At 43.2% G+C, this 22,202-nt stretch overlaps 1 protein-coding gene across 1 annotated transcript in view; it reads right to left on the bottom strand.

The window, feature by feature from the left end:
• Nucleotides 1–3,990: 3,990 nt before the first annotated feature.
• RASGRP3 (RAS guanyl releasing protein 3) overlaps nt 3,991–22,202 on the bottom strand; it is a 29,332-nt gene continuing 11,120 nt past the window's right edge. Inside the window, exons 9-15 of the mRNA XM_035892005.1 lie at nt 18,183–18,260; nt 14,467–14,583; nt 12,084–12,199; nt 11,210–11,357; nt 7,688–7,724; nt 5,169–5,294; nt 3,991–4,429 (exon numbers count right to left, since the gene is read on the bottom strand). Of these exons, the coding sequence (XP_035747898.1) occupies nt 4,017–4,429; nt 5,169–5,294; nt 7,688–7,724; nt 11,210–11,357; nt 12,084–12,199; nt 14,467–14,583; nt 18,183–18,260 (1,035 nt within the window). The 3' untranslated portion in view covers nt 3,991–4,016. The remainder of the gene's footprint in view (nt 4,430–5,168; nt 5,295–7,687; nt 7,725–11,209; nt 11,358–12,083; nt 12,200–14,466; nt 14,584–18,182; nt 18,261–22,202) is intronic.

Consider the following 22,202-nt stretch of genomic DNA (forward strand, 5'->3'; position numbering starts at 1 on the left):
GCCTGTCCCCTGGCCCCGCCCCCCATTCCCCCCCCCCCCGACTCCACCTGCCTGGGGAAGGCTCCTCTGAGAAAATAGCTTGTGTCTAGGAAAATGTTTGTTTATAGAGCTGGGATTACTCTTTTAAAGCCCAAAAGCTGAGTAAGACTGAGGGGGCAAAGGAGGGCAAGGCTGTGAAGAGATCTAGAGCAGAGGATAGGCCTGCAGCACAAACCCCGTTTTGCATTTCGCTCTGAAGGAGCCAGGTGTCCCCCTGACTCCATAGCACTCGGGGCTACCATGTAAAGTTGACAGCAAGGCTGAAGCTCCCTTATTTGCAGCACGAGGCTTTGCACAGATTTTGCACAAGCACAGAAAGTCCTAGTGGGTTAGGCTCGAACAGCCAAATCATCTCTTAACAGGGTCTGTGCAAGCACTTGCATTTTTTTACCTACACTTGTTGCTTGTGTTCTTTGGCCTTTGCAGATCAGGCTGTAAATAAGGTTTGGCGTGATGTTCCTTCTTTCCACTGTGTGTGGTAGTGGTGGTTTTCTGGGGGTGGTATGGGACTGGTGTTTTGGTTTGTTTTAAAAACACCTCCCTTCTCCCCGCAGTTTCTTAAAAAGATCCTGAGGACTGAGACAAGGACAAATGGATGTGGTAGAAGTAACCAGCATCATCTGGGATTGTATCTCGCTTTAGCTACGTAATGAATCCGGTGCTCTTGTCATTATGACACTTTCTCCTGGACAGTCTCCTGGAATTGCTCTACTTCCAGCAGGCAGGATTTCACCAAGAAAGACCACCAGAGGCATGTAGCTCAGTCAGGAACTGTGATGGCTGGTATGTTTTGCCTTTTTTTAAGTCAGAGGAGGCAAACAGGAAATTCTTTGTTGCTTTGCCCAGATTGGGGAACTAAAATTGTCTTGCCCCTGTTCAGAAAAAGATGTCAATTTGAAGTGAGGAGAGAAAAAGATTTTTTAATTTCATGTATTCAGGCCTCCTCTGAGGTAAAGAGCTCATCTTATACCAACTTAGTAAGATGGTTGCTTATGCCCTCTCAGCTCTCCCCAGCCAGGTGCTTGCTGTGGAACTAGAAGATCAGTGTTCTGCTGCAAACAGCCTGTTAATAATTTTTTTTTTTGTTTAAATTATTACATTGTCTATGATGAGTCTATTCCTTTTTGGGGGATGGGGGTGGTGGTGAAAAAAGGCTGTATTTCTACCCAGTGTCCTTTTCTCAAGTTTTCCAATGGCTGTGAACGCTTACTGCTAGCAACATGCTCTCAGTGTTCCCCTTCTTGAAGTGCCTAAAGCAAAGGGTTTCCAGCAGGAGCAGGTGTTTGAAATTTTTACCTAGCACGAGTCCTTCTCCTTGGATGCTGCAATATTTTGCTTAGAAGGATCAGCTGTGTGAGCCTGCAGGCTGTGCTTGATCTGCAACTGCTGCTGAGGTAAGCACCTAATGACCAAAGCTACCCGGCTTGCCAGAGATGCCTTGATGAAACCTCTACAGTGGGTTGAAACTTAGGCAGCCTATCTGCTAGCAGAATGGTCCCCCACAAAGTGGGAGCTGCTTCTGTAGAAGACGTCACTTTTCATGCATAAATGTGAGTCTATGCCTTGATGACAGCATACATAGGAAAAAAATGTCTCCTTGAAGAACACAGAGCACTTAAACAGTTTAGGAAAGAAGCTTGTAAGTATCTTGGGGAGTAAGTAAGTGAGAAGATAAGAATGTTTCTCGTACATAATCTTATCCAACAACAAAATGAAGATGGGCATGGTTTGTGGGCCTGATAGAACTAGGAAAGCAGGTACCTTTCAGAGCAAGACTTGCAACTAACTTCTAAAAGCCTGCAAGAAATAGGCTGAGGTCTACAGATTAAATGCTGTTTAAAACTCTTACGTGATGTTAGGAATGAAGTTGCACATGAACATTTCATTTATAAAGTGTTAAAAGGCTTATCTCAACAGATCCATCAACAGCCTGGATTGTAACCAAATTTCTCTATTCAAATTCTCTACCGCATCATTTTCATTGTGTGCAAGCCATACGCTCTAACGGTAGCTGTGCGGTCAGCCTGTTGTGACCTGTCACCTGACCCACCACAGGAAATAAAGACTGTATTTTTGCTAATGCCTGTTCTTTGCCCACAGCAGTAAGAGTTAAGGATGCTTCTGGCCCTCATCCTAGCTTGGAAATCAGTACTCCCTGCAGTGCTTACTTCATCGGGTTTAAAACAGTAAGAGTGTGTTCCCATTTTTTTTTTTTCTTCTCTCCCCAGCCAGTTGTGTCGGAAAACAAAGCAAACCTGCAGGGTTCAAGATGCAAACCTGAGCAGGCATCATGTAGTTGCAGTGCAGATTTACAGTCAAATTACCCCAGAGGAGCACAGCTGTCAGTTTTGGTTAGGGAAGCCTATGAAAGTACTTTATGGTTTTGAGGGCTTATAACTTGGTGAAGGGTGCAATAACTTGAATTTTGTAGGAAATCTTGTAACTGGGTTGCTTTAATTCAGGGTGTGTGCTCCCCATACACGCCCACTTCCGTGGGGTGATGGGGTAAGAAGAGTAATTAAGCATATGCCAATTTGGAACGCACCTTTCAGCTTTGAGCTTTGTGCTGTTTGTCTGTCTTTTTTTCCAGATGAGGGCTGTGCTCCTTAAGTCACTTAATGCTTCTGAGAAATGCCACTTCAAACCTGCTTCTCGGGCATTACAGATTCAGGTGCTATATCCTACATTAGCAAACTGCTAATTTGGAGGTTGCTTTTCAGTATATTTAGTCTTAACGCGTGCAGGCTGCTAACCAGATTGAAACGTATCACATACACATGCATACACACACTCTTAAAACTAAGGTGTTTATTACATGCTAATTTTACCATAATCAGCGCTGGCGGAGAAGACCCCTCTCCATTGCAGTGTAACCAGACATATGCATAGTGTCTTGGAATTCCTTCGGTCTGTTTGAAGGATCCCCAGTCTGGGAACTGGTATCGCTGTGCTGAACTCCAATATGCTCACTGTAGCAATGTAAACATGGCCAAAATTCAATACCTCAGGTGTGCAAAGAATTTCAGCATAGAGGACTTTGTGAAAGTTCTGTTGTTTGAGATTTAATCACCGTACACACCTACTTCTTTCCTTAAAAGATGATTATGAGCCTGTGGAAAAGGAGCGTTATCGAACAAACTTAGATGCTTGGCTTCTGTCCGCACCATTGTTGTTGCTGGCAGACATACCGCGATGATGCAGTATATTTAAAGGAGGCCAAATATATCCTCACTGGCATGTAGAGGAAGGTTCCACAAAAGTCATACACGAGAAAACACTGAGCTCAGAGATCCGTTCTGTTGTATCCGTGCGATGTTCATCCAAATGGCTTACTCGTGAGAAAATAAATAGTGCTTTATAACACCTTTCAGCTAAGAAAACAGGGCAACGGTTGAATTTAAAAGTACGAGGTACAGGAAAACATCTCATGGCCAAATGTGGTCTGTGACAGTCCATCAACGCTTGCTGTATTACAGTTGTCATCTTCATCTTTCTGTGCTTCAGGGTGAGCAATCAGCTATCCTGTAACCAAAAGAAAATAGGCACTTAGGTGCTAGCAAAGACGGTCAATAAACCCATGAGGCTTTGGAAGAATGAACTTTATGGGTGACAGCAGCAGAAATCAGACCAATATCCTGCCCTAGCCTGGAACTGTACATTTATCAGAATGTTAGTTCTTCTGAATCTGGCGTGGAGCCCTGAACTGTGCATTGCAAGGGTACAACAGCGCAGAATTTGCTGAGAGATCCACCAGGCTATTTTAATGACTTTCAAAAAGAAAAGTGCCCAGCTCCTAAAAGCACATATTGACACCAAGAGCCAAACCCCGACAGTGTCACAGTAAATGCACGCTGCAGTGTAGAAAATAGATATTTACGGATGATTTGGCATTCTTCTGAAAGCAGCTCTTGTGCAAGAAGCAATGGCAAATTTGAATGAAAAAGCATCTTGAAATTGATAAAATCACCTTATAGACCTCAGACTCCAGCAGTTTTTAAACTGTCCTGGCTTCTTCTGTCACTCACCTCCGATTCTTGTCTTTCCGGGAGGGTTTCTATTCCATTGTGATCCTGTATGTGCTGTGGGGCCTCAGCTTCTAGCTCTATATCAGCCTGCACGTTGGGCTTTTCATTCTCCCATTTTGCAAAGCCTTTGTTCTTCCCAGCTTTGCCGTGGAACTTGGACTTCATTTTGGGGAAAGTATGGGAACCTGAATCATTCCAGCCTGGCTCGTGCCACAGGGGTTCTGTCTGCGTTGCTTGGCTGGTGGTGGCCCTCTGCAGCCGCACTGAAATTTTCCGCGAAGAGCCGGTGACGAGGGTGATAGCTCTGCTGTCGAGGTCCTGGTGTTCCGCAGCAACACTGGGAAATTCAAATACTTCATCTTGGACTGAAAGAGAGGGTGGAATTGTTCATTTTAAATATTCTATTTCAAGATCTTTACAAAAAGATAACTTAAGCCTGGGGCGTGGGGGAAGGTAACAGCCTATATGAAGCAGTGGTGTAATTAGAAATATCCATATGCTGCCTGGAAATGGATTCTGGCTTTGTGCGTGTACTTTTCCTTCTCCCTCCATCTGCACGCTCAGGGGATAAGGCAGAGCTAGAATTGTGCCCTGTGTCTCCCAGCCCCTGCCCCTAAGTGGCTTACAAGGAGAAGTACAATTTCGGGGGGGAGGTAACAGCCTATATGAAGCAGTGGTGTAATTAGAAATATCCATATGCTGCCTGGAAATGGATTCTGGCTTTGTGCGTGTACTTTTCCTTCTCCCTCCATCTGCACGCTCAGGGGATAAGGCAGAGCTAGAATTGTGCCCTGTGTCTCCCAGCCCCTGCCCCTAAGTGGCTTACAAGGAGAAGTACAATTTCCCTAATTAGAATTTTATTTCTTTTCAGGTGGGATAGGGGTGCCAAGTATAGAGGATAGGGAGCCTCAGGCAGGAGACTAAGGCCATCACTCAGCAAGGTATGTTGCGGTCCGAGCACTGAACACAAGCCACAGTGCAGTGGAAATTATATGTGCTGCTCTGTGCCTTGATACAAAGGAAAAATTAAAAATGGCAGCAAGGACACTGGCTGTTAGAGAGGATTCCAGAAATGGTTTAAAATAGGAACAAAAGTGGTCTCACCTGGAGGCAGAGATGGACTGCTAGGCAGAGAGCCATGGTTGCTGCCTACTGAGGTTCCTCTGGAAAATTTCCTGCACGCCAGCACAAGGAGGTCTCTGCATTGCTTATGACAGTTGGCACCGCAATCTGTATAGAAAAGAATTGTCAAGTCACCAAATGGAAAGCCACAATTATCTGGTAATCCCTCAGGGCTATTAGCAGACAGATACCAGGAGGGACTTGGAAGGACCAAGTACTTTGACAGAAGGTGTGAAGGGAGTTACAGAAATGGATCATTTTGTGCAAAGAGCGTTACAAAAAATGGATCATTTCCATGGCAGCCATTAATTGAAATCTGGCAGCAGAAGGGAAGAGGGGGATGATATTTTCATCAGAAATTAGTTTCAAGGAAGAGACCTGGAATTACTGGTATGGTCCTGTGTATGCCATGCATAAAGCCTCTCTTCTACTGCTTGAATCTCCAAAAAAAAGTTGTGGGTTTTTTAATTTAACCCATTATAGTAAACACACTTGGTCAGAAGACACTGGAGTGTCCATACTCTGAGCCTCTGGCAGAGCTGGAGGTCAGCGTAGACCACTGTAGGTTAGAACTTGTCTAAGTAGCTCAGCAAGCAACATCAGCACAGAGTAAGCTCTGTGGACGTGGCTCATCCACCTAACCTCTGCTGGGCTGTGCATCACTGTGGATACACTCATCACTAGGTACATTTATCTGAAGTGTGACTGCAGTACAGATCTTATCTGCAAGGAAGGGCCCAAGGGTGGAAGATGAGTCCCCCAAACACAGGGGTCCCTTGCCCTTGTTTGAAAATGTCCATCTCCCTTGTTTCTTTGCTGCTGCTCCATGACCTAACATTTTGTGAGCCATTGCCAAAGTGTTGTGCTTATAACTCTCTGCTAAAAGAACCATTCTGCTTGGGGCAGCAGCTCTAGCATGATGGGTGAGAGTTCTGGTTTCTCCCATCACCTTGTTCATATGACTAATGCAGAAGTACCTGCCCAGCTGTGGTTTTGTCTGCCCTAAAGGTAACACTCCCACCCCAGCCAATACAATAACGATCTCTCTTGGCAGTGGAGAACCTCTTTCATCACCCGTGGACCACACAGTCTGGCCTTCTCTCATTATCCACAGTGCTGGGGTAAGCAGCAGCTCTGAGCAGGTGAACTCCCGCCCTCCCCCTGCCTGCACAGCGTCGGAGGGTCAAAACAGAAGATGGGAGCTCTGTGCTCCAAGGCAGAAGTCACAGTGGCTGCAGCACTCCAGTCCTGCTGGCCTACAGAGCAGGGGCAGCTGCTGCAACCACGGGCAGGCACTAATCACACTTGTTGACCGCTTTAAGATCTGAGTGAGCAGCTCTGCTCTCTAATGCTCCATTGCCTATAATTTTGACTCTACAGAACCACTTTTGCTCTCTCTCCACTGGGCCACTGTCACAAGCAGTGGTACAGGACAGAGCTCAGCTTTAAGACCTTGAGTTTACAGGGCTGCTCTGACAAAGCCCTGTCTTCCTTCCCTCATCCTACCAGTAAAAGCATAGACCCCAGCTAGCCCTTTTGTAGCTGCTCAGTAATCAGGACTAGCTGAATTACATACTTTAGTTTAGCCATGGACTTTTCCCCCACCCCTCTCTGAGGAAGAGATGTTCATGGGTGGAGAGGGAGACAGGAATATGGTGTATCCTAAACACCAATCCTGCCAGTTCTTCACCTTTCTCCTGGGAGCCAGTGTAAGACTGAGGGAAAAGAGTGCATATAAATACAACCATGAAGCCCCAGCATGAATATTCCCCTGTGAATAACTGAGATGCAACTACAACTGTGAAAATCAACAGTGCTCTTCAGCCAGAGCTGGGCTGCTTGAGAAATAGTCCAGGACTTTAAAGCCAATGAGGACCACTACAATGTCATTCTTGGTCTGGCCTGCTCAATATGGTGCAAGTACTGCATAAGAAATTAAACATTTTATGAAAGCAACAGAAAAGGCTGTAAGACCTCTAGGATTCTTTTTTTTTAAGTTGAATGTCTGCAGAAGATCTTGCAATGAGATCTGCTGGGCAGTCTAGGAATTAAATATTTCTCAATTTCTAGCTCAGCCACTATTGCATTGCAAGACCAGTTAGGCTTCACTACAGGCATGCGGATGTACATGACAGCATTGCCAGCAGACCTTTTCCTGACCCCAAGTCTCAGCAGATATCTTTCAGGATGTCTCGGTGTTAGGATGAGGACACTTGCTTTTCCAAGATGCAAGGTCTTTGCTGGTAGAAAGTGACACCTCATGGAGCCAGTGGCTGCTTTGGACCTGGAGCTCACAAAACCTGCGTGTTCCTGCTGGGTGCTATGTGTCCCCTCATGCAGTGAGACTTCATAGCATGCCAGCAGTCACTGTTCACAGACAGTACCAAGTGTATAAGCAAAATTTGGATGACTGGATGTCATTCTAGTAAAAAATACAGTTGACCTACTTGTGCCAAACCCCACCATCTATTGCTTGAAACATCCATGCAATATTTATTTACCTTTGCATTTGTAGCCTTGTTTGATTATACCCCAGAGCTGCAAAGAAAGACAAAAGAACGTCAAGGAATCAGAAAAGAAAGCCGGAAGGAAAACAAGGTCACAATGAGGAAGTACCAATGGCTCCAAAAGCACAAACAGGATATAACTGCACTTAACACCCTTCCTGTTAGGCAGACCTCCCCCTCTAATTGTGATAAGACTTGGGTGGCTTCCCCCTGATTTCTACTACTCACAGTGGGACTACCAGAGAAGGAGAGACACAGATGACATTTGCTTCCAGGAACGGGTGAAAAATGGCCATTATCTCAAGCTCACTGAAACCAGCAGAGCACGTTCTGCTTTTAGGCTCACTTAATGTTATCTGCAAGGGAATTTCCAGTGTACATCCATTCTCAAGATACATGAATGACCCATGCCATTCAAACACAGCAGAAAAAAATACCACTGGGGATAAAAATTACATTCTTGGTTCCAATACTTGTCCCCAGCACACCCAGCCTTAGCCACTGGATTTGTCTGCCTGACTTTTTCTGTTAAAATAAAAAAGGTTGAAGATTGAAACAGGCAGAAAAAACACTGAATTCCATCTTTGCCTCCTCCCAGAAGCTGTCCTTGTTGGTTTACATAAAAACCAAATGCTAAACTTCCAGGAGGCAGTGTGTGCAGTCCCACTTTTGGGAAGCTTTCACTGCAGCCTGAGCAGGATTGCTTGGAAGTAGGACAATTCCCTAGCAAATCATTATCTATACACTCAGACACGCTGTATCTACAGCCATTGCTTTATAAAAACAAGCATTTTCACTCTGAGAGGCAGATAGAAGAAGGGACAGTTTTTCTAGCCTTAGCATTAAAGGAAAAAGATCGGGGACTGCGGTGTTTATTTATCCTGACATCATTCAAAACATGGCTGGGGAGGGTGAGCATACCCAGGCAGTTGAAACTGCACGTGGCTTCTCACCGTATTTATAAGAACCCATGCACAGTGTGCAGGGGGTGAATGGTCATTAAGGAAATGTTGAAAAGGAAGAGCTGGAGAACATTCAGAATACAAAGAAAAGAGTAAAATAAACAGAATAGGAATATTCTGGGGAGAAAAAAAAAATCCATACACTGCAAAAAAGAATTTGCAAGGAAAAATGGGGGCTTGGAAAAGCCAAATAGATTAGACAGGGTGGAAGAAAGGTGAGTAAAGAACAGAAGGGACAACAGTGGTAGAAGGGTCCATGGAAAGCCTGCTGCTTGCTCTTTTCTTGCTAATGTTGGTGGTGATGCAGCGACAGCAGAGACCCCCAGCCCTCTCTTAGAAGAGCAGCAGGGCTGTTGCTGCTCAGCTTTACATGACTTTTTTTCCCAGCTCTCTTTGCCAGGATGACCATAAGAGACTTTAAGCTCTAATCTGTTCCCACTGAAGAGCTTTCTCCTCACCTTCTTAGCTGTGTACCTTCTTCCTACGCAAGTTTGGTGCCATTGTTGTGATTACACACAGCAGCGAAGCTTAGCGGAAGTGCTGTGCCATGAATTCCAACTTAAAGCTTTGAAGCCGTCTGACACAGCTTTGCTTCAAATCTGGCTTGAGCCAGCTCCAAGGTAAGAGGATCTGTGCAAATTTGTATTATAAAGCTTGGTGGGATGGCTGGTCACCTACCCTGCCACGGGGCACAACTCAGGCTGTGGGACAGAACTGTGGCCGGCCATGGGCATATCAGTTTTGCACTGCTTAATGGAATTAGGTTTCAGCCTGACCTTTAAAGTTCATATCATTTTAATAACAGATATTTTATTGGATACTGCACACATTGCACTGCCATGTCAATTCATCCTGCTGCACTGTCAGTGCACATTATTTTGACTGTGAATCAGTTCATCAGTTCGAAATTAAGTTTCCACCCATGGATGAGCAGCACTGAAATGCAGAACAAACGCACAGCAGATTTTGTAGTTGGTTCCTGTCCTATCAGCCCAACTCATCCACAGGACAATGCCAATGACTTTGGTGAGCTGACAGGAAAAATGACCTTATTTCCATTTCCTGTACAACCCCTTACTCATTTGTATTCCTGCACTGGATGTAATCAGGGAGACGTGAAAAAATCCAGCAATGGCCAATTAGCAAATTGATGCAGGAGAAAAATATCTGGTGGAGAGGACATTGCAGGGCAGTCCTTGGGCCTTGCTTTGCTACGGAAGCCTTCCAAACATGAACTGAGTGTCACAAACGTAATGATGTCTTCCTGAGGCTGCAGGCAGCCTGAAACAACAGGCTCAGGCCAGTGACTGCCCCTGCCCCATCGGTCTGCTGGAGCTGTCAGCTCAAGAGCCCACCACCAGCACGCTCCTGAATCAGCATTGACCATGTCCTCTCCGAGGTTTTTGCAGCTCTAGCGGAAATAGGTGGAATTCCTTCTTCCCTGTGGCCTTGATCAGCGGTTGCGATAGGGCCCACGAGCATCTGAACAAGACAGATGCATCATAAAAGAAGCAAGCGGAAGACGGGAGCACAGAAAAGAGCAGGAACACCAGAGCTGGTGTGAAAAGAGGCACGTTTTTGCACTTAGTGCTGTTATTGTTACTTTCAGCCACAAAAAAATACTACTTAGTGGAAAAGTTCATAGAGTACAAGATGGAGATTTTGCTGCCAACAGCAGAGGCAGATCTGCGCTGGAGAGCAGAGCCCATGTTCTGGGTTTACACCCTGTACGTGGGCCACACGTAAACAGAAGACATGGGCCTCTGCCCTTATTGCTTAAGCTGTCTAAATGTGGACATTTGATTTCAGTATAACTTCATGTAACTTTTAAATCATCGGAATTCCTTTTTCTTTACTATACTTGGTTTGAAGTGAAAAAGTTGAAGGAGGTTTACAAGCACCACAAATATTCACAAACCCAATCATTTCCCAGCTGTGCATAAAGCACTCTAATAAGTGGCATCTGGTAAATTATGGCTGAGAGAAAAAGCAGATTAAAAAAAAATAATCAAATAAATTAAAAAAAATCTTATTGTACAGAACTGCTGGAAGCACTTTGGATTTCTTGACCAAATTAGAAGATCTGTTAATTCAATAGAGAAGGGATTAAGGCTGTTATGGCCATTCAGAGAATTATGAACATAGCTATGTTGCCATGTGCAATTTCCTGAGAAAGAACGGCTTTTGCTTCATCTACATCCTCTGTTCCAGACACCCATTTTCCCTTGAGCTTGTTTACATGGGAAATCAAGCCAAATTAAAGAACTTAAGATAAACCAAGTAAGGCCATTCATACAGTCTCTAATATCCTTTAGCTAACATAATTTTATTTTTTTCCCCTGCAACAGTAATTCGTAAAAATGCCAGTATTCAGGAACCACTAAAACAAAACTGGATAGCACAGCTACAACATGAGTAAATATTTTGTGCTTCTGAGTGCAACAAGATATTTGGCCAAGAGACTTTAAGTGATGTGTGGAGCCAGTTTCACCCTGTCTACGTTAAATGGTAAAAAAATGTGTTTAAGATATACTATTATTAAAAACATACTTACAAATCCTGCACAGTGCTCGCAGAAAGTTGGTTTAAGATAGGTCATCTCCTGAAAGTTATGAGTAAACCCTGGTCCCATTTTACACTGGAACTGTGATTTAGCTCTCAGAAAGTAAGCCATCATTTCTTCTTTGCTTATAAGACCATCTCTGTTATGGAAAAAAAAGTAGAGTAGATCCGTCACTGCTTGCGGCAGTGAACAATTCAGGATTTTCTCATTGCAAAAAGCATGCAGCACACAAAATAAATTCTTTGAAAGAGCTGGAACAGTCCTGGCAGGAAAAAAACCCTCCGAGCCTTTGTGGTTCTTATCCTTCATTAAACTGTCAACACTGAACTTACTGGACCTTGCTTTCTCACCTGCTCACGGTATCAGAGCACAGACCAGGCCATTAAGTGAAGGATTTTGACTTACTGCCTACACAGACCAAGTGGTTATGCCCCTGGCTGACCACCAGCCTTGACAGCCAAAGAGATTCTGGGTAACAAGAATTACCAAGCCCGACTGGCAAGGAAATATATATATATAATATATACCTCCTGGAATATTTGTTACCCTCTCTATGCTACATACACTCATTTCCCCTGTCCCGTACACAACTAATTTGTTCCATCAGTCTGATGCCTGGTCTGGATACAGCATCTCCACTGTAATTTGGTGGTACTCTAGACTCCAGACTGCGTGGGCTTATAGAACCGACTACAGCATAAGAAGTTAAATGAGAACAGAATTCAGCCTTCAGTGATCTTCAGTTCCTTAAGTGAAATGTCAGACACAAGGAGCTTGGGAGACACTGTATCTTCACTATTTGTTTTTCATCAAATTTAAATTGAGGCGAAGAAAAAAAACCCCACAAAGAAATCTCCAAACTTACTGGTCTTTGTCCAGCACACAGAAAGAGTCCAAAAAGGGGAAGTTGGCAGCTATACTTTCAAAGTCTTCCTGAGAAATATAGCCATCGTGATCATGATCGTAGTTCCTAAAGACAGACTGGGAAAAAAAAAATAAAAATAATTGTCCTAATATGTAGCCTACCCTGAACCTATACCAGCTCTTGAACCTTACAATTACATGTAACTTAATGTTCAACATTACTAATCAGATGCTCTGCAGCCTTGTTTTATTCCTTTTATTCCTGTTTGGTACTTCAGTATGCATATTTATTGGACTGTAGGGGAAAAAATGGCTAATTTTTAAAGAAAACTTGACCACAGTATTTATCTAGTGATGATCCTTCACACCTCTTCAGACATAATTATTCTTCCTTTATTTTTCTTCTTTATTGGAAATGTCACTAGAATTCTGCCCCATGTGGCGCATTCCCTTTGCTTCATTAAGTATGCTTTTTAATCACAAAAAAAAAAAAAAAAAAAAAGAAATAAACCAGAAACAACCCAACAGCAGCTTTCCTATGAGTATTTCAGGTGGTTTTGGTTTCACTCTCTTTTAGTTGGTCACCTCTGCTCTGCCACAGTATTGTTTCAATCTGATTTTTTACCAATACTTTGACATCCAGGTCATGAGCTCTTTGTATCTAACAACCACTCCCTCCCATCAACCCACCCCAGCTCGCCACTGAGTAAAAACAGACATGGGATCAAATTTAAAAGGTTGCGTAAAGTAACGGAAGCCCTCCTTAGCTGCTAAGGAGTTACTATATTCTGTCTCACTGATTGCAGAGATGTGCAAGGGGCGCTAAAGCTACGTATGATGCTTATGGGAAAAATATGAGTGTCAAAGTTAATGTGACCATCTGAAAGACACGTATTGAAGCACAGACTCTCGTTAGACTAAAATTAGGTTGACAAAGAGAAGAATTTACTATACTGAGGCCTCTGAAAGGTGTTTGCCTTGTCCTGATTTTAAGGAGAAAGTGATGAAGCCAATTTCTAAGCATCTATCAAATGACCTGTAACCAATGACTGGCAGACCTCAAAAATAAACAATCAAGAGGGAACCCAAGTAGTATTCAACATTTCTGGTAACACAACCAATGCCTTAAAGCACAACTCAAAGCAGCTAGTAAATGACAAAGATTGGCAAAACGAAGACAGCTGTACAAGTGCCCTCTTGGTAAGCTGTATCCATAACAGCCCCAAACCATGTTTTAATCCTGTCAAACTCAAGATCATACATCCTGAATCAGGCCAAAACTGTGGAATGGGGGACCACATCTCCCTCACCCATGGGAACAAGAACAACCCCCCCACCCAGCACATTCTGGAAAGATTAAGGAGTTGCAACAGACCTCCTATTTAAACAAGCTATCAAAGAGAGGTTTGGATGTGGAGTGATTTTTAACAACACATATGGCACTGACAAAAGCAATGCAGGAACAGCATGTGCAGTTCTGGCATCCCACATTAAGAGAAAAATGAATCTTTTGTAAAGAAAGAACACGTACAAAAAGTAAACCATGAGATATATTTGAAGTCTAAGTGAGAGAACTGAAGACTTTAAGTTATCGTAACAACATTATCCCAATTAATGACCTGTAACACAGAAGAGGTGAGAATTTAATAGTTCCTCCCAGACTTAGTCACTGATTTGTGAAAAGCAGAAGGAAATCTTGCTTCATTATCTACAACACATTCCTGGTTCCTCTGCATGCTGCTCCCATAGCGAAAAGTCCCTTACACACCAACACAACAGGGCTCAGTCTCTCCAAAGGAACCTGGTAGTGTTTGGTTTTGTTCGCATTACCTAACACGTCACCTTCCAAACTGAAGCTGAAAGATCCCAGCTATAATTCTTCATGACCGCATGCCCAGATTTTTAAAGGATACCAAGACAGTGCTTTCTTTACCATAAGTAGTGTGCTCTGGACAGTTAAAATGACAGCAAGTTTAAAACCAGAAATAGTGTTTCCAGAAACCTTCTCTGGACCTAGTAACGCGTGAGTCCTTGTTTCTGAGCATTTTTGTTTCCAGCTGTCTGTTACCAGACATAAGCTGGGTGGCTAGAGCTGCAAAAACTCAACTTTGCCCTCTGAATTCATATTTGCTCATCAAACCTATTGAACAGCAGTCAGGCTTTGGATGCTCCTGCAAGTTTGCTCCTTCGTATCGAGAAACCTGCTTACTAACACCATCACTGACTGCGGGAATAAAATAAGTATTTCTGAAAGTAGCAGTAAAGGCTCAAATTTGTTATCAGATGTCTGAAATTCATCCCAATGCTAACAATCTCTTGAAAAGCTTGAAATGGATTATAATGATATCATTCTCTTTGACCAGTATATTCTTCCAAATACTTACATCCACCAGCTTTCGTATGTGCTTGTTAATGACGGTAGAGTCGGGTTTTGGTACCACTCCAGATGCCCACTCCAGTGGCACTACTGGCTTGTTAGGGGTCGTCGGGGAGGTAGGCTGCTGAGAGATGGATCAGAACATGAAGATTTTAAAATCTGAATTAAGAAGTTGAATTTCCTGCTAAAAGCAGCTCTGTATGTCAGTGCTACAACCACAAACTGCTGGACTCCCTGTGCTGTAAAAATGTGCTTAGCAAAACATTGGGCAAGGTTTTAAAGGGTTGCTTGCCTCTGCTAACAGCTTCAGCTGGGCTCTCCCTGCCACCTCGCAGCTACACCAGCAGCAGCAGTGCCCGGTGAACTCAGAAGCAAAACCAGGCAGCTTGGAAACAGCTTGGTCCTGACGAAACAGTAGCTGACAGCTCACTTGATAAACAGAGCACGCAAGCTGACTCCCTGCACGCCACTACGGTGCTTTGGGAGAAGCTCTGGCACGCAGCTTGGCTTGTTCAAGTAGAAAATATAGGACAAACCCCAACACAGTTTCAGGTAAGGCTTCGAAAACCACCAGGCAGCATGAAAAATGCTGCGAGGCATACTGGCCTTCTCCTGCATCTGCCACTGGACAGCCGGCAGGTGAAGCAGTGTCAAGCAGAAAAAGTTCAGCATGGTTTGGATCTGAAGGGAGATGGCCCACAGCATCAGAAGCTGATGAGCAAGAGATCTGGATCCCGTCTGTCTGCCTATGAACTGGTGTGAGTTGAGAGGGAGATCGTTAAGCCATGTAAAAATGTTACAGTATTACTGTGTATAACAAAGGTGTTGTAGACCTTGACATTGAGATGAAAAACGGTCACAAGGTCATACTCTACCATGTTTGGTAGGGAAAAAAAAAAGGATATGTTAGTGGGTTGCTTTATACATTTGGCTTTTCCTTATTCAATTGTCAGAACAGCTTTTATCAGTTCCTCAATGGCTCTTGACTCATCATACAGATCTGCACAGGTAAGATTAAGGAAGAAAAAAAATCCTTATATCCACAGAATTCAGTTCCAACAGGAAATACAGTGAACCTGGACATCCAGCTCTATATTCCAAAAGCGCTTACAGAATGTTTTAATCCTAAAATTAATGCCACCATACAATGATGGATCAACATGCTGGCAAATGGTTTTGCTCTAAAAATATGCAGAAATGCAGGAATCTTTTAGAGATGACATGTTACATGATAACATGCAACATGCCAATACTGTGATATTCTTACAGCTACAGTCAGAGAAGAAATGTGAAATGTGTCTTCTCTTAAACGAATCTTAGACTAAAGAGACTCAAAGAACCAGTACCAAAGTGTCAGAGCGGTGCTAGACTACCCAGTCCTGACAGAGAGCTTTTACCTCCTGCTGGGCCGAGTGCTAAATAGCAGAAAGAGACTGAATCCACTGGAGCATGCCTCTTTATTCTGGGCTATTTCCTTTGAGGCCTCATTCAATATTTATGTTTTTGGACAAGCTGCAGTGAAGCTTCATGTTACTGCCCACAAGCCAAAGGGAAATGTCCGTTCCTCCTGTTTCACTCATAGACTTGTACGAACAACCATCATTTTATTTATCTGAAATGCATGCTCTGAGGAAAGGTACTAACCAGCATCCAGGGACTACCTAGCTGAATTTATTGAACACTCAGAAATACTGTATCTGGTCATGCGGTTCGTGATTCAGCCTGTACCTCCTGCCTGTTTCACCAGCACAGGGACAACGCTATCATCGACTGAAAAAGCATTTTCAGATGGATGCAAACAATCTGTGTATTTTGGCATTGGAATAAATTCGACTCAAAAGCAAAAAATCTAGGTAGGTGTGTCTTCAGGGGCATAACAGTACCAGGCAGAGAGGTCCTTAGCCAACAGCTGTACTAGTGAAAACTCCCAACAAGAAGATAACTAATGCGAGGGGAAGGCAGGACAGCGTGAGAGGGAGATGCTATGATACAACTGGCGGTCAGTCTTCAGTATTTTTTTAGGCTGCTACACTGACTGAAGAGCCTCCTCCCAGTTTTAGCAGCATGAAAGTCTTGCTCAGGGCCCCGTTGACAGCGGGCTCGTATGCTAATGGCTCAGCTCCACGTCTGCCTCAAAAACGACTGCAGCAGCATGGGGCCCTTCCTCTGCAGTGCACCTGCATGGGAGTTGTACCCATACAACAATAAATCAAGGAACAGTTGGAATGATATAACTACGCTGTCGCATTGCCTTTGACAGATTTTTCCACATGCAAAAGCTCTACAGATTCTTTCCCCTCTAATAGAGTTTGTGTGCTTTGGCACTCCATCAAAGAGAAGTATGCTTCAAATAGTCTGGCTTCTGTCGATTCAGCTGTAGCTTTTTACCCATCAGGGTGCTGCAACAGCTCAATGTCACTGGTTATTCATTGATCCTTATGCAGAAGTCTCCCACAATTGCTGGGTACTGTTAAAGTTCACAGCACTGTTTATATTGCTTTTGTCCTTCTTAAAGCTCAGGCTGGCAATGTGATTATTTTCTTCATTTATAGTTGTGGCCCATTAGTCCTTCGACAGCTTTGCTGGCAGTAATGGGAGCGTGAGGGAGCCAGAATGACTGCAATAAATGGGAACTGTTGCAGCCAAATCATATCCAACAAGGCCTGGAGACTCAGCAATGAAATTCCAGGTATTCAAACTGAGTTAGTGTTGATTAACTAATGCGGAAATATTCAGCAGCTTCCTTACTATTGCTCATCATCCACCGTTGAAAGCACACACACAGAGTCCTCAAACCAGTCTCCAAGAGTGATGAACTATCTTAAAATCCAGAGAAGCCCTATACTTGGAAATTAAGGGGTTCTGCTTCCTTTCTTGCTTTTAAGAATACTTCAGAAATGTAAAAAGCACTGCAATGAATCACCTCAGACCACCGGACCATGGTCTCACACCCTGCTAAGCACTTCCAACCACCCTTGGTTTCTGCTGGTGTCAGGCTTGAGAGGGCTCAGCCTGAGAGCATCACATGCTGTACAGGATAGGTAATAAGGATGTTAATGCACTGATTAAATGCTCAGAGGGAAGAGGAGTTCCCAAACCTTGGCAACAGAAGAGAGAGTAATACTTTAAATGAAATTCAACTATTAATTAGGAGATTTATCTGTATCCTCAGACTTGCAAAGCATAATGAAAAATGCATCAATGCAGCATTACCTCAAGTTGCACATACTAACAGAAAATTAGTATTTATTCTCAGGTGTTTACACATTGCTTGAGAGCTGAAGCTACAGCCAATTCTACATAAGCAGACAGTTTTTAAAACACTACAGCTAATGCTGTGCCTTACCTAAAACCAATCTTTGGGCTCAGTGTTGTTTTATAGTACTGCACCAGCATCCAGAAAATGAAGTATGGTCATGCAATAAATAATTGATGTAAACTTACAAAGGATATCTTCACATAAAGCAGAACTATGTTTTCCAGGACTTGCGGAGGTTTTGATGAAAAATAATTAAAATTGAAGCCTGGCATGTTTTACTCTTTACTTCTCCCAATATGCACTAAACCCTATAAAGAGTGACTGTGTTTACTATACAAGCATGCACACTAAAAAGTTTTATGTGAATACACATAAGGAAACACATCAACTGTCATTTAAAAACGTAATCAACTGCATGCAGGGAAAATAAGCAATATGTCAAAATGCAGTAAAAGAAGACCTACAGATTTGGAGTTCCTTGGTTCCAGCACCAGTGAGAGCTTGTAGATATCATCCTCCGTGTGGTAGAGGTCCAGGGACAGCTATGTGTAAGAAAGGGGAAAACCAGGAATATTTATTAGACTGGGTTGCGTATGACAGGCTTGTAAGCAGAGATATACCTCCCACTGAAGCTAAACAAAAAGTTTTGCTACTCAGAGCTCAGGACACGCACCAAACCTGCGGGCAGCTGCTGGGAAAGCAGCTTGTCACAGAGCTGCAGAACCATTTCTAGGAACCCCCTTCTTTTAGGCAGAATTTTGTGCAGTAAGACAGGAGTTTTGCCCTTTCCCAAGACAAGTACACGTCCAAGAGGGAACACGTGGCTTTAGAGATGTCTGGATGTTGCACTATTCATTTTGTCTAGCTGTAACACTAGGCTGATTTTTGCGCTTCGTAATTTTATTATGGGCACCAGTGAAAGCCTGAGCATCCTGCAGGTTCCTTCACCCAGCTGGCACGCTGCTGTCACAGGTGAATGTAAGGACCTGGATTAAAGATAATGGAGCTCCGGTAACTGCTGTAACAAGTACCGTTCATGTATTTAGTTATTCAGTGCCTGTATTCTTAGGTGATATCCTTGGTGATATAAAATAAGCAGAACTCAGCTGGAGCACATGGTATTATCAGGTCAGGCTGGGACTGACAGCAGAATTGCTAGTTCAAAAGGCCTTGCCCTGTTCCTACTAAAGAGCAGTTTTCTCAGCAGGCCAGATGAGCAGGGTGTGGATTTGGGGATGGAAATGCATTAGTATTTACTGAGCAAGTTTGTACCTCCTCCTCCCTGAGTTATCCGACCTTCTCAAAAGCAGCAGTTACGGCCTCGTTAGGCACAATGTGTAAGCAGACGGTGGACAAGGTATTGTCTCGTACAGAAGTTTCAAATACTAGCGAAAAAATTACAAGCATGATGACTATGCAGGTGTATAAGCTGTCACTTTATATTTTATTTACAGTTTTGCTCTGACAGATAAAGTGTAATAAGAGTTTTCCTAAGACAACTTTTACAGCAGGTGGCAGTTTCCATTCTAATTTGACTTTCATCGCTGTCCTATTTTTCCAAGCAATCTGAGGGGGATTGAGGAGGGTGAGTGAGTGATCAGAAAGGCATGACTTTTTTTTTTGTAAGTGGAACTTACTGAACACAAATTAGGGAGGGTGACTTTCAGTTTGATTGTTTAGATATTTCTCATTCTCTTCACTAGACTGTACAAATGACTGGGACTTTCCAGTCATTTGCATATAGTCTCAGAACAGGTTAGATAAATAGCTGTTGAGACCTAAAAATAGTGGGGGAAAAATTGTGGCACCAATTAAGTTCTGACACAGTTAGTGTAGATACACTGTAGTTGAGTTGAGAGGCTGAGATCCACTTCCAACCCACAGAAAGTGATGAAGCATTTACCCACAGGCTTCTATTCACATTGTGAAATAAAACCAATGTGGACATACTGCACAGCAGGTAAAGAAATGCCTTAAGCATCCTTACCAAATGTAAGTTTTCTAAGGATGAGAGTGTCATTACAGCTATTATTCCCCTGGTGCACACCCAAGCTTGTGCTTAGGTCCTCTTTTACAACTTCTACTTCTTAGCAACACATTTCGGATGCCAGGGACCGGTACAGAACCGCGTACAGAGTCAGTGGAGATGGAGCGAGTGCGGCTGATAAGGCAGGAGAGGAGGAAGAACCATGAGGGCTAAGAGAAAGCATGCACTGTGTGAGTCCATCTTGGCGTAACACACCCTGGTTCACCAGCAGCTTGAGTGGTGACACCTTTACTTCTCTTGCCCGTATAACTCGGACTCATCTACAGATGACAAGGGAGGACTTGCATCACTAGAGCTCCCTCTCAGCTTTTGCAGTCTCCTGTGCAGGTGAACCTGGCATTTGTCTCACTGCCCTCCACAGAGCAAACCTGTGCCTTATCTGTGGCATGTTAAATTCCATGCAAAATATTGGCTTCTTTCAGCTACTTGTTCAAAGAGAAAATTCTGTGAGATAGAAGCTGATTTTTTATGCTGACAAGAAGATGAGGGAAAGGGAAGCAGACTTCTAAGTTTGTGTGCAGACATTTAAGGCAAGAGAGAGGCCAGCTTTCCAAAATGCTGATCATCCAGCAGCTACCACTGCAGCCAAAGAGACCTCTTGTTCCCCATTCACCCTTTTGGGCTCTACGCACAGTATCAGCTGAAGAATGCCCATAAGACCCTTGACCAGGTGGCCTGAAGTTTACTACCAAGCCCTTGCCCCAGCTTTTAAGCCAAGCTCTTCATAGCTCTTAACACGGTCTCCCCAAACATCACCATTTCCACTTGAAAGGTATCAGCTCCCCCAGAGTGGATAGGGCTCCACCACCAAGGAAAAGAAAAACCAGGGCAAACTCCCGCGTGCCCATGAAATACCCATTTGATCTTTTTGTGCAAGTTGTTGGACTAGCAAACCAGCACCCAGTGATTTACTTGTCAAGCAAGCACAGGCCAGGCTGTTAGCACTTGCCAAGCGTGGTGTAAAAGGCAACACTGCAAGGGATGGAGGCCAGGCAAGGGATTTACACATTGCTTATCAGGACAAAACACCTACTAAAAGCTTTCCCTGGATAGAAGTGGCTTAATGGGAAAACAGCAGAACAGAAAAATAGTTGGGTCAGCCGATTCACACGCAAATGAAAAGCACTCTACACATTTATACACATTTACTAGTTTTGAAAGGGAGTTTCTCTAAGTAAGATAAAGATGAGAAAAAATGTTTACAGTTTACTTTAGAAATGGAAGACCTAGCAATAAATAGAATAGTTTTTCCTTCGGGTTCTGAAAACTGAGGATGACTTTGGCAGCAAGGGAGGCTAAATCTGCTAAAAGACCATTTGCACATAGCAAGGTCAACTATTTTTAGTGGGCAGTTCTTGTCAGCTTTGGGCTGCAATTCTAGGTTTTCTTCTCCTCTTTCTCTGACCTCAACCTATGATTTAAAACTTTCTTATTAAAAAAAATTGACAGAAACATTTCATCTACTATATAAGTTCATTATTACTGTTTAAGCGACCACTGTAAATAAAAGTATTGTATTTGTATGTACAGATGAGGACAAAACCTACATACTGGAAGAAAAATGAGAATATTGAAATTATGATATATACAAAAATTCTGATCCAGGAACTTTTTGTAGAAATTTGGGGGTTTTTTTCCTTTCCAGGAGTCATCATCTTAAATCAAAACTCCCACACTATCAAATGTACTTGACCCACAACTACACTTCCAGTGACTACTACGAAGGCAGAATTACCCTGGAAAGGTTTTAGGATACCTACAGCTATCTCCCTAGGATACCCATGGCTGTCTCCATCTTTACTAAAAGCTACCACCATGGAATCATGCTAACAGGTAAAAAGCAGCACAAGTTCATTTTGACCCATGATCAGGTCTGGAATCAACATTGCAGCATGCAACTTCATTTATTTACCATCAGTTTGGCTCAGCTGTAACCAAAGTCAAGAGAGTTCTGTTAGGAACTAGTACATCAGAGCATTGTAAGTGAAAAAGTACCCATCACGTACTCAATTACTTCTCCTGGTAAATGAAATATACTAAATTAAGTATTAAAATATAAATAAAATCCCTATTATTTTGCTGAAAAAAAAACCAAACCAAGGACAATTATTTTTTTTAAAACAGGAAAACCAGATACACTGTGTAAAATCAAGATGGATAGAAGACAATGATGGATAGGAACCTGCAAGGTGTTAGAAAAATCTGAACCTTTCTGCTCCTTTTGGAAAGTAGGCTGTCACCCAAAAGAGAGAAGAGCAGCTAATGAAAATGTCAGCAGCAGTTCAGCTTCCATCTCTCACTTCACGTTGTCTAATTTCTGCCCTTTTGGACTCTGTTTCTTATTGCTCAGTTCCCTAAAGGCTGAGGTTCCACTTCTCCCTACTCACAGCCAAGCTTTTAAGAAACTGTGAACTTTCAAAAATGAACAGAGAAGGAA

This window comes from Egretta garzetta, unplaced genomic scaffold (assembly GCF_000687185.1).
Source record: "Egretta garzetta isolate BGI_Z169 unplaced genomic scaffold, ASM68718v1 scaffold54, whole genome shotgun sequence".
Lineage (NCBI taxonomy): Eukaryota > Metazoa > Chordata > Aves > Pelecaniformes > Ardeidae > Egretta > Egretta garzetta.